The 13703-nt window shown below is 37.4% G+C and overlaps 1 protein-coding gene across 4 annotated transcripts in view; it reads right to left on the reverse strand.

Moving 5' to 3' along the window:
- Positions 1-13703, reverse strand: part of RBMS1 (RNA binding motif single stranded interacting protein 1) — a 142539-nt gene that overhangs the window by 25837 nt on the left and 102999 nt on the right. For all 4 annotated transcript variants that reach the window (XM_030454233.1, XM_030454231.1, XM_030454234.1 and 1 more), the window contains 2 exons: positions 11959-12017; positions 9107-9198 (listed from right to left, as the gene is read on the reverse strand). In XM_030454233.1, coding sequence (XP_030310093.1) covers positions 9107-9198; positions 11959-12017 — 151 coding nt within the window. The remainder of the gene's footprint in view (positions 1-9106; positions 9199-11958; positions 12018-13703) is intronic.

Here is a 13703-nt window from a genome sequence, read left to right on the forward strand (position 1 = left end):
GATTCTTGTATCTATCCACCCAAGAGAAACTTTCAGTCCTCACATCATGTAATGATGCTATTAGAGAAAGGAATGCTCAACCTTGAAAGAGTACTAGCTACTTTATGATTAACCCACATTGTAAATCCCTTAGGAATGGAGGAAAACAAAAAAAGGAATCTGAGGAAACATAAAGAAAGAGATGGAACAGAAAGATATAGTTTTCTCTAAACAGAAATAATTTTCTGGTGGAAAAACTTGACTTGGAGCCCATGAAAGAAAAACTGTGTTCTATATTAGATTGGGGTTTTGGTCAGATGTGTGCTAAATGAGTGACTGGGAAGGATTTCTGCTTTCCTGACCCTTTCCCTGTGTCACTTTATTACAGCCAGAATATCCCCAGGGATTCAGTTACTTCTGGTTTTGATCCTTTGAATGGACATATTGAGCACAGTAGAAAAAGGGGAGTTTGAAGACATGCCTACATACATCCATAGCTAGAACTGGCAAAGATGGCACACATAGGAGAGGAAGAGCCAAAAAGCAGCTGACAGATGAGGATGCCATGCTGATAGCATGAAATACAAGTGGAAATTTCATTAATCTGTAATTTTACTAAAACCAAACAGTTGAAATGCCAACAAACACATTCCATGGTGCCCAAAGCTGTATCTGCACTACAGGTGCAAGCCCACAGTGTGTGGCAGTAGTTCAGCTATAAGGACAGATCGTACAATCACAGAATATCTCAAGTTGAAAGGGGTCATCAAGGCCATTTAGGTCAGGATAGATAGATTAATTTAATCCAATTCTGTACTTTGCAGGAAAAAAAATTATAAAGAAAAAAAGACTGTCATTAGCTCTTAAAAGAGCTCATTTACTAAATGCTTCAGCTTAGATTGGCTGAACTCTTTCTACACAGTGTTGGAATTTCATTTAGATTGGCAGGAGGAAAAAAACAGCTAATAATGCACAAAGCATCTCTTTTCCTCCTGTTACTTGTACCAGTGTGCAGCTTCTGTCACCTCCACAAGACTACTCAGCCTTCAAACAGCTATATGGGTACATTTGGGGACATAATAAGCAGCAAGTAATTTCCTTCCCCTTAGAACACACTGAATTTCCAAACTGACTTCCAAATGGCAACCACAACTAGGACTCCCCATCCATCTTTTTCCTGTCTTATACAAAAGGCACTATACAAACAGATGTTAAGCTTTTACAGAAGTTTTTGCCATGGAAAATGATTAAACAGTTAAAATTCAGGAAGTCAGGAGAGGACAAACTTTTAAACTCCTCCTTCTCTGATTCTGGAAAAGAGCAGTTTAATACATTAAGTTCTGTGACTTCCTTCCTTCCTTACTGAAACCTCTCTCACAATATTTTAATTCACATTGTCATTATAGTTGTTTCAGAAGAGAAAAATAATATCCCTTAATATTTCTGGATTGACAGGAAGCTGAACATGAGCCAGCAGTGTGCCCAGGTGGCCAAGAAGGCCAATGGCATCCTGGCATGTATCAGAAACAGCGTCACCAGCAGGTCCAAGGAGGTGATTCTGCCCCTATACTCAGCCCTGGTAAGGCCACACCTTGAGTACTGTGTTCAGTTATGGGCCCCTCACTTCAAGAAGGATATTGAGGTCCTCGAACAGGTCCAAAGGAGGGCAATCAAGCTGGCGAAGGGACTCGAACACAGATCCTATGAGGAGAGGCTGAGGGAGCTGGGGCTGTTCAGCCTGGAGAAGAGGAGGCTCAGGGGAGACCTCATTGCTCTCTACAACTACCTGAAAGGAGGATGGAGCCAGGCGGGGGTTGGTCTCTTTTCCCAGGCAACTCTCAGTAAGACAAGAGGGCATGGTCTTAAATTGTGCCGGGGGAAGTTCAGATTGGATATTAGAAAGAATTTTTTTCATGGAAAGGGTGATCAGACATTGGAACGGGCTGCCTGGGGAGGTGGTGGACTCTTCGTCCCTGGAGACATTTAAAAAGCGACTTGATATGGCACTCAGTGCCATAGTCTAGTGACTGTGGCGGTAGTTGATCAAGGGTTGGACTCAATGATCTCTGAGGTCCCTTCCAACCCAGCCTATTCTATGATTCTATGATTCTATGATCCTTAATATCCTTTACTATCCAAGTCTCTAGATTTTATTCTGGAATTCAGGAAAAAAGCGAAACTGGCAAAAATATCTGCAAACATAACGACTCAGCTCAAACTGCCTGTACACTGTAATCGTTTTAAGTGCTTTCAAAGGCGGGGCTTTTCCCTGTGCTTAAGATCCATGAAGTCATATAAGCTGCTTTCACCTTAGAAATCTTAAATCTCTCCAAGTTATTTATACCGTTTTATGGAAAAGACCAAAAAGAATTATTAAAGTCAGTTGAAAGCTTCCTACTTTATGGTATAAGCTAACATTAAAATACAAAAATACAAACCACTAAAGGCATTTTTAGTTGTAATTTTGCGTTATTTAGGAAAATTACTTGATTTGAGAGTCTGCATATCTCATGCAAGGTCTCCTCAGTTAGGAGAACTTTCAGCTGGTCCTGAATGACACTGAAAGTGCTCAATATTTGCAGATTATGGGCACTGTCAGGGAATTTGTGGGCTACTGTAACTATCCATATTACCAAAGAACTAGGAGGTCTTGTTTTTAGCAATTCACATCAGCAAGTTTCTATCAGTCTCTTCTGACCCAACACCCAACCTTCTCTAGCAGAACATAGTAACACAACGATACTGAGCAGTGCTCTTGCAGATCAATGCACTTCTTATTCCTAAAAAGCACTTACAACACTAATTTAATAAGCTGACTGCAAGATACAATATTTCTCATAAAAGAGAGAGAAAAAATCAACTGCTAATGTTAATTTCTGTAGAAAAGTGGTGATCAGGAGCTCTACATAATGCAAAATGCTCTACCATCATCTGAAAGAAATTAACAAAACCTCCCTGTGCGTGTGGAACTGTTCCTAAATTGCAAGCAAGAAACTTGGCAAAATGATAAGACATCTGTTTTCTCTTGCTCTGTGTAAGGTCAGAGAGAACAGATAGCCATTCAGAAACATGTGACTAGGCACTGCTCACAGCATGGAAGATCCTCTGGTTGATAGGGAAGGGATTAATTGCTTGTCTGCCTTCATATAGAAACTACTTTAAAATTTACAATTGACATGTGTCTCACTGAAATACATCTGGTTTAGCCACAGTTTTAATACTGTCTGACCACAGACTTTTAACAAGGCAATTCAGTGGAAAAATCACTGTCATAATCTTCACTTGTTCTCCAAAACTGTAAAAAGAACTATATATGATTAATAAACCAAACTAAAACTAAACTAAAACTAAACATTTTAATTCATTTTCAGAGGCATATCTGTATTATAAAGAGTAAGAATTATAGGAAAAGTAATTTTTAACTCCAATAAGCATTGTGGTTTAGAGAGCTTAGTCCATTGCTTTGCTGACCAACAGACAAATGCAAAAAATGGAAATGGTAGAACAGTCAGTATGTGATGGCAAACACTTTACACTCTTATCACAGGCATCCTTCTTACATAATTTGAATAAGAAAGAAACCTGAAGATGGCCCTAATTTTTTGCATAAGCCTGAAATACCTGAAAAGATTTAGTGATTTGTTAATGTGAGAGCTAATACAATGTAAGCAGGAGTGTACTTAATTGTGTCAGTGGAAGTGAAGATTTTAAGAGGGAGGAAATTATAGCGCTATGAATCTGAAGTCCTAAGTCCTAAAAATGTGGAACTGTGGGGAAATCTCTGAATGGGTAAACAATGAGTGTCCCCCAGAAAATTAACATCAGTACATGCAATAGCATTCCTTTGTTCAAATTAATGAGTTTCATTGACCACAGAGGTCTTTGATGTTCATGGATTGGTTTCATGGATTCTGTTGTAAGTGGCTCACATTTACTAAGGGTAAGTTTGTATTTCCATAGAAAAAAGTTCAGGAAAACACAAACTGGAAAACAGTATCACGTGTTTAAGTTATAAATGAGCTTGGTAATCTTACAGCAAAGTTGTACATACAGAAGAACTAAAAATCTCAAACCAGCACGAATAGAGGAGACATGAAGAAAGGAAGGCAAGGTCTTCAACAATGAAGTCTGGGGGATCAGGCTCTTTAAGTTTAAATCATAGAATCATAGAATTGGCTGGGTTGGAAGGGACCTCAGAGATCATCGAGTCCAACCCTTGAACCACCGTTGCAGTTGCTAGACCATGGCACTGAGTGCCACATCCAGTCTTTTTTTAAATATCTCCAGGGACGGAGAATCCACCACTTCAGTGGGCAGCCCATTCCAATGACGGATCACTCTTTCCGTAAAGAAATTCTTTCTAATATCTAACCTAAACTTCCCCTGGCACAACTTAAGTCCATGCCCTCTTGTTTCTAGCAGTTGTGTTGGACTTGTATGGTTAAATCATTTCAAAGAGAGGACACCAGTAATTTTCAGGATAAGGCTGAAATACAATTTTGAGAACACTGGAATGCATGTTAATTCCTCTCCCTGGAATGTATGTTACTTCTTGTGATGCTCAAAGCTACAAGCTCTTTGCAAAAAGTGGCTACTTCATATGTAAAACAGTTTTAGTAATATATCAGAAAGCTTATATCTATCTCAGGAATCTGTTAACCCATCATAAGCTAATATACAATCTGACTATATAGATGTTACTGGTACACCAGGAAGGAATTTGTTTAGGACTTAAAGAACTCTGAGCTACCAGAGCCAAGGTGCCATTCTAACTGGATTGTGTATCTCTGCATTGCTGTGAGTACAATACAGATAATTTCTAGTTGACTTTATCTGGATCACAAATGCAAGAGTTCTCTTCCTAGCTTAAGTTTGCTAGATAGAAAGATTAGAACTGTGGGTTTTATTAACCATTCTTGTTTAGTAGTTCTTTTTTACCTTTTCTATTTACACATTAGTTTACATCCAGAAAAAAAAGAATTAAACTTTTCAATTTGAAGGGCCACTTTTCCAATCTGAAAGACAGTTACTTCAGTAACTACAGCTGAGTTTAGTTTAATACCATTTGATGAGAGAGAATTTTGTCTGACACTGACTCAAAATGCCTTATGCTAAATTCAAGGTCAAAAACCTATGAGGATTTAGGTAACTCATACCTCCACAGCATTTAGGCCTCATCATCTCTAAAAAACATCCCTTACAGATTCTCAGTTTTTTAAATCTCCATTCAAGCTCCCAATATATCACATATTTTCAGTGTGCGCCTATCGTCCTATACAAAGTCATTTGCTATCTGCTCTGAACAGCATAGAAACCCAGAGTTATCTTACTGATTCTGCCTGTAGGGTTAGAGGAAAAAAAGAGAGGCATTTCACAGAAAATTCAGTCTGATACCAACCATAACAATAAAGAAAGAAAAGAAAAGAAAAGAAAAGAAAAGAAAAGAAAAGAAAAGAAAAGAAAAGAAAAGAAAAGAAAAGAAAAGAAAAGAAAAGAAAAGAAAAGAAAAGAAAAGAAAGAAAAGAAAAGAAAAGAAAAGAAAAGAAAAGAAAAGAAAAGAAAAGAAAAGAAAAGAAAAGAAAAGAAAAGAAAAGAAAAGAAGAAAAGAAAAGAAAAGAAAAGAAAAGAAAAGAAAAGAAAAGAAAAGAAAAGAAAAGAAAGAAAAAAAGCCAGAACTTTTCAATACTACTACTAACCTAATCTAAAAATGCACAGTTCTGCTAAATTGGAACTTCCAAACTTATTATAACTGGTTTATGATCTAAACGTTCTTCTAGAAGCAAGGACAATAAACTGATTACATTAAAGACATTTCAGGAAATTAAAATGAATGAAAATTCAAATCAGACACTCAGCTACTTACTAACCAGCTCAGAAATAACAATACTACTGGAAGATATGTATCTGCTCTTTCCATATTTTATTTCTAGACTAAGGGATTGTTTTTGTATTAGGCCCTAAAACAGGCCAGCAAGCACTATGGCTCACATAATTTCCTGATCCACAGCCACTTGTACAGCATGAAGAAGATGACAAGACTGGACACTAGTAATACTCAGTTGAAATACAGGAGAGGGGCAATTGCCCATTGCCTCTATTTTAAATTTGCATCCAAAAGCTACGCCCAATCCCTGGCAGTGCAATATCATCTCAGTAAGCTCTGAGCAGCATTATCTGACCAATGGGAATTGATGGAGGCAATTCTGCTTTGTCAATGACTGGAAGATCCTCTTAGCTTACACAGAACAAAACACTGCCCAAGCTGCTTCGTCTTAATCAAGTGCTCCTAATTCAAATCTCAGAAAGATCAGAATAACTGGAAATATAATGTTTATTGAGCAATGGGTTCCTTTGCTGGAATTATCATCCTGGTGTCTCCATATGGCCACTCTCCAGAGTGACCTCCACCCTGGAACAGATTTGGGAGGATGTGGCCTGAAGCCATGTGTCATGTCCTAGCTCCCCCCAAAGTCTACTCAGCAATAGCCAAAATATAGCAGACAAAACTATATTTTCTGGAGTCAGATCAACTTGGAAGCAGACCACCAGGTACAGCATGATCTTACCCCATTGATAGCAAAAGCTCAAAGTCAATATTTGAAGTTAACTCTACAAAACAAACAACAAAGGTTTTAATATACATAATTTGAACCTCCTCTACTAAAATAGGGTATGCAGATGATCTTCCTGATCTATTTTTTAATTCAGCAACACCGAGCTACAGCAGGACACTGCAAAAAAGGGGTTTATTGCAGCCAGAGTCAAAACAAGACTTCTGTGATGACATTACCCCCCCCCTTCAGCTGCAGGTCAGGCACTGCCACTACAGCTGGGAAGAGGGCAAGAATATGCAGGAGCTGTGGTGCTGGCTGGTACCCTGAGCATAGCCTTCCCACCAACAAGTCCAGGCAACAGGTATTGATTTCTCTTTGAAACTGAAGCAGTCGTAGTGGCCAGCCAGTGAGAGGAAATCCATTGGCCAGACAGCTGAGAAACTCTCCTCCAGGTCTTTCCCTCATTCAGGCTGAAGCCTCAACAGTGAACTACTACTCCATGGCACAGAAGATAACATGAAAAATGATAACATTTATCATACAAATACAAGTAAACTTATTATAATGACTTTCATGTGAAGAAACTGATCTGCTAATCCTGCGAAAACAACTTATAAGTGTCTGGCAATTTTCAGTCTGAAGCATCCAAGTGGAGACAGGATTTTTCAGGCAAAAGGAAAAGAAGAACTGCCCAGAAAAAAAAAAAATTCAATGGCTCAAAATAGATGAAAATCAAAGCACTCAAATTCCTAGTCACTTGTGACTGTTTGTTGCGGTCTTGTTTGTTGCTGTTTGTTGGGTTGGTTTGGGGCTTTGTTTGTTTGTTTGTTTTTGCAACAATTGAAACAGTTTCCATGTTAAGAAGCTGAACAAAGTTTCATTCTAATGTAAACTGTATAGTTACAAGTTTTAAACAGGTGACTGGGTTTGACAGAAATAGTGTCAGAAAAATCAAACTCTCAGGTATTGTGGTGTACATTTTTTAATAATGCTAACAGAAAGAAATATTAGCAATACTGCAACTGTCAGAAGAACAGTCAGAAGTATATACTATGGAAAGCTTCAAGAAACTACTCATTAGATTAGTATAGTGAATTATTAAAGAGTTTTACTCAAGAAGACAACTAAATCAGATGTTGAATTTCATTAGCAAAATTAATTTACATGACTTCACATTCTCTTTTCTCCTGTCCTACCTAGATATATTCATTAAATGGCAGACAGAAGCTTTGAAAAAATCTGATGCGTATTTTGAAGTGATTACCTGAAACTAAAGATTAATTAAAAGTATTTATTAAGCATACATAAAATGTTCTAAGAAGAAAAAACAAAACAAAGCAAAACAAGAACAAGTGCTTTTCAATAAGCATGTATGTTTGTGTCATGGCTGCAATGAAACATGCATTTAGTATGAAACATACGGTTTCAATTTTGTTGCCCTGGAATCCATCCAAAGACATTTTAATGTTGTTAGCTTAACTTCTCTTGAGCTAAGAAGCTGTGGAAAATATCTCATCTGAAAAAAATCTGTACCTAATGAATAACTAAAAAATACTTGATAGATCTGCAGCAGACTACTTCATTAAAAAAAGCCTCTGAGATTACTATTTAATTACTGGTATTTTTATTGGAATATAATTTTCAAAATTTAAAAAACTGCTTTAAGAGGTACCACATATTACATGAACAGATTATGTTGGTAATATTTCCTTATTTAATAAATCTGAAGGAGTGTTTATGGCACTGTATTGGAACCAGACCATCCGACCTAACAAGAATCCATGACAAAGTCATTACTAAAGTCTCACCTCCCTGATTTTATAGATTTGAGAAAGTTATGGCAAGAGAACACTGCTCTGAAGATGACTTTCGGCTAATAACCTAATTCAAAGGCAAGGCTCAGTAAAAACAAGGGAAAAAGAAGGAAGACCACATTTCTGTATTTTTAATAATACTTGGATTTGCCCTGGAGCAGAAATATGTTGTCAGAGTTCACTAAGAATTTCAAGGCATCTATCATAAGTGCTCAGATTTAAATTTTACTTATTTTAACAAAAAAATATACTAGAAAGGCTGAAGACAAAGTCACAACGTTAAATTTTGCCATGCTGTGCTTAAAAATAAATCCCCAAATTTCAAGGCTGCTAACCTCAGTAATAACAAGCAGGCAATGTGTAAAACCTTTCATAACTTTGTGCTGTAAACTATTTTAACTATTGACTTGTCACAGGAATAAACATTCTGTATTTAAACGATTAAGCCTGCTCTAGTTCTTACAAGTTATTGCTAATCTTTCTTTTGATGAAGACAGTGGAAAACCAGCATCATTAATAAACTGATAATTACAGTCAGATCACTTAAGAGAATTTACTATTCTCTGTTTCTTTATCTCATTAACTGAGGTGATCTGGGATACGGCAGTCGAAAGCCCCCATTCTGTCATCTTACTGTGTCATGGGCCTCTCTGTCATAGGCCTACAACCTGAAAATTCACATGGCCAATGCTCTGCTACTGTGTAAGCTTGTTCAGCTTCATAACCCCTTGCAAGAACCAGCCATTTATTTTAACTCACTTTTGCCATCTGTGCTTGGACTCCACTCGCCTTTAAAGCAGAAACCGCTTTCTGAGCAGCTGCCGGGCTGTCAAAATCAACAAAACCATAACCTGAAATATAAAACATATTTCATTAATGAGACAGCAACCAGCTTATAATCAAACAGTTCATATCCTACTAGCTACTTAATACAATTTTCTTGTTGGTGAAGAGGGCAAATTTGAACTCTGAAGTTCTTAATGTAGCCCCCAAAAATAACCTACCAAAATCCTTCAGCCTTAAACTGTTGGGGAACAACCTCTGTGGAACTAATCAATTTCCATGCCTACTCATCATCTGGGTTGTGTCCAAAGTGGTAACAAGTCGTAGGTGCTTTGCTTTGTGTTATCTGGGGTAGATCTTCTAAGATCAAATATGACATTCAGTTTATCTGGTAGAGATAGACAAGCAGAGCATAATGTGATAATTTTTCTGAACTAAATTCTTAGTCCAGTTTGAATAAGTGACCAAGACTCTAGCTTACACACCATTAACTCAAAACTGCAAGAGGAATTTAGTTTAAAAGAGACGTATCTACTGCATAATAATTTTTGTTGACTATATAATATAAAGTGAAGTAAGTAAGACAATTAAATTTAATAAGTGGGTGAAAACTCAGCTTCTGTGAAATCAAGTTTTTCCCATTGCTGCTGCTGAAATCGGAATGTGAAAAATTGTCCTGAAAGCATTTCCTGTGCTTTATAATGTAATCTTTAAATGTTAAAGTAAACCCAAAGTTAACCACAACAATTTCAATATATTTGTAGTCACTTCTTTCCTTATTCTGAACAACAATGTAAGCTAATGGATTCCAGGACACTTGAACAACAATATACCTTGAACTTTACAGACATAGACCTTACAGGCTGCAATTTTTAATGCACCCTAGATGTTGAATGCTCAATCCTCACCAAAAGGCTGTCAGTTTGGAAGCTACTTCCCCTAGATGTTATTGCAAACCTCACTGCATTCCCACCAGTGAACACTCTCAAATATTAAAGAAATCCCCCTCAAATGTCTAAGCTGGGCTAAAATGAACCAGAACCCCCAACAATAAAAAAAGCTCTAGAGAAGTAGAAAATTTCTTCAGAAGGCATTATCTTACAGTATGCCTATACTGAGAACAAAAAAGTTGTATAAATATGTAACTGAACCAGCTTTAAGTCCTTAACTTGGAAAAAACAACTTGAGCAGCCTTGTACATCACTGCAAGCTCATTTAACTTGCCAAGAAGAAGAAGAAAGCAGCATATTGTTCTGTAACATGTGGCATTGTAGACTGTTAAATCTTGACATGAAACAGAGTGAATTAGCTCATATCAAGTTTTGTGCTGCCAAGGCAAAACTAGCTTTCCATACCCCAAACAAGCTTTCCATATCCATGACAGCCCAGGTTATCAACATCGCCACACTGCAGGGTGCAATATAGACAAGGTTACATACTGATACCAAGTATGCCATGAAAGCTGTCCTTGCCATCTTCTAGATGATACATAAGCTCAATTACTTGTTGCTCCAGCTAGCTTAAATACCACAGCATGTTTTTTTGGCAAGAGCCAGAGCTGCTGTCAACCTTTTGGTTAAATTCCAGTTAGAGATCTGCATTCTGCCTGCTTATGCTCTTACTGCAATTTCAATGATTTGCATTGTACTTCCCTGCAGCTTTAACTTGCTGTGTATTGTTACAACAGACTGCTAGTTACCACTTTTCACCAGCAAGATTTAAATCTAAATTGTAAAAGTCAGCTTAAATTTCTTTAAAAATTAACGTGAGATTTTCTGTATCACTGACAGAGATACTGAAGTCTTCAGGAACTGAAGACTTGGATAGAATAAATCAGTTAAGTGCTGTCACAGGTATTAATGAATTAAGATAATTGAAAAGGGCATCTGCTCATCCTAGTCATAATAAATGCAGATGACATCTGCAAAAAAGCTTGGGAAAAAATTCTAGAAATTTCAGTTTCTGAACTGTCAGCACCCCTTTAATTGCTTAAGATGGGGAGCTAAGAAGGTATGCCCTTGCACTGCTTCCAAGTTTTGCACAAAAACTTCAATTCAGCGAATGATGAACTCTCCTCTCCTGCCTATCAGCTCTACACTTTTTAACACTGTTAAATCAGATAACTTAATACTTCACTTTGCTTGGAAATTATCCTCTTAATTGTAAAAAAGAAAGCCTGAAATCTGATATTTCAGTGTCTGCTACCACACCTTCCCCCACCATGCACATTGCTGGGATATGATCTCATTATAATTGCAACTGCAACGAGTGATGCAAATCAGTGAACTGGTGTACTCAGCTTATCTAAGGGACTTCTAGTATTTTTTTCAGCTGCAATTACTCTGGTGAAAATGAACCCTCTCTTTGCTCCCAATACATTCAATAGCATATAACAAAACACAATTAGAGGAGCGGAACATGTAATTAAGTGCTGCTTTAAACTATTCTAATCAATGGAGCCGATTTCCACAATATGTAATTTTTTCAGATGCTTAGCACAGTTGAATAGTCTTCTGTAAGCTTCCTTAGTTTCTCCAGGCAAATAGAGAAAAGATGCTTTTAACTCCATTTGTGTTTTTAAAATAGAGGCAAACTGCCAGCCAGCCCTGTGCATGTCAGCTTCACTCCAGCTTGGCTGCACCACTGACACAGGCTGTCTGCCAGCTCCACTGGAAACAAATGCACTCAATACAGTGATTGTGGGCAAGAGTAAGGCTAGTTTAGGAATAAAAAATGGAAAAAAAGGCACTTAATGTTCAACATTATTGTATTTTAAAGAATTAATTAGGACTTTCAGATGAATGTAACATAAAGGCAAGCACACATACCTTTGCATTTGTTTGTTGTCTTGTCCAAAATAGCCTTCGTTGATACAATTTTCCCATACCTAAAATGTATTACACATACATAAGGAAAATGAGAATAAAAGCATCATATTACACAGATACCCAATTCATACTATATCCTATTAGCTATTACTTTTAGGTTATATATAATGAAAACACATAAGTAGATAGAAGTGACCAAAAAAAATAAAAAAAAAATTTAAAAAATCAACAATTTCAATCATGATCTTGTTCAATTCTCTTTATGCTCTCAACGGCACAGCAGAATCACAAAACAAGCTAGAGAATAAGTGTTTTACAGACAATTCAACAAAATCGAAATCCTGGTACATATAAGAAACCACATTTTTGAGATAAGCTTGGACCTTCAAAATATATAAGAAGCCAAATCAATAAGGCTTTGTTAAACTACTCAAATAACAGTTGACTTGTGAAGTGATAGTTATCAAGGATGAAGTCTATTTATGAATTACTTTTCTGCTAAAGGAAATTTAAATAAATGTTTCAGTGCAGTTATCCATCTTCATAACCAGTTTCAAACACCTTCTGCTTCTTCAATGAGTTATTGTATGGCTTCAAATAGTTGCAAGGAGGTAGACCTGAGACATTAGGCACTTAGTACTGGTTTTCATATTGTATCTGAAATTGTGAGCATTTACACTGATATGTAATAACTATAAAATTTTAACCTAAAAGTGTACAAGTGACAATGAAAATCAGGCCATACTTATATTCTGCTGGAAGCTGTAATACAGCAATGGAAATTGTACCTAACAGTTGGAGCAGGTGCTTCCTTATTAGCACTATTTATTTTCCAAATGTGTCATTCTGTTTAGAAAGATTTATACCCTGTAGGTGAAAACTTATGAAACTTTCTCCAGAATCTCTCAGAGTGCAGAGTTAAAGTATATGTTACAAAAGAGAGGCAAACTGTTCAGTGACACTGTTCTTCCAGACCCACTAAACTTGTCTCTCATCACTTGTGCGCAGCATTACATTTGACAGCCAGCATTTTCTTTACCCTGTCAGCTTCCCTAAGCTTCTTAAGGAGCCACATAACCTTTTGTGGGAAAAAAATCCCTGAAGGATAATCTTGTCCCTGCTAAAATTTCAGTTCCTGAAACTGTGGAAAGTGGTGGTAGTGAAAAACTACAGCCCTGGGTATCCATATAAATGAGGTAACAGCAATCCTCAACTGGTTTGTTAACAAATGGGAATCGGGCTGGCTACAGACAACACTGGCCACACCAACCCATAAACAGGTGTCTGCATGGCTGTTCTTTACTGCCACTTCATCGACTGTCTTCCAAAGTGAACGACCACTAGTGATTTAATTCACTGTCCCAGATAGCACAGCTCCTGCAAAGAACCAGCTGCCATGGAAGACTGCCAAGAAGTTTCACCAGTGTGAGTCTAGGAATGATTCAGAGAACCAGTATAACAATAGCAGCCATCACCAGGATTTCTCCTACAATTTTCCCTGTGGATAGTCATCCCAAGTGCTAGCTCTCCACTAACAACCATGAAACACAGAAATGCAGCTTATCCCACCCAAGCCTGGGAGGAGGGATACATCCCCTCCCTTGTTCCCACCATGTGGTCTTCAGGGGAAATTACTCCATGCAGTTCCTCCTATGCACTTCCTTGAAATGATGACCAGCATGAAGATCTACTTTCTTCCTCTTCAATTCAGCAGTCCTACTACTGCTGTTGCATTCAACTGCTTT

This window comes from Calypte anna, chromosome 7 (assembly GCF_003957555.1).
Source record: "Calypte anna isolate BGI_N300 chromosome 7, bCalAnn1_v1.p, whole genome shotgun sequence".
NCBI lineage: Eukaryota > Metazoa > Chordata > Aves > Apodiformes > Trochilidae > Calypte > Calypte anna.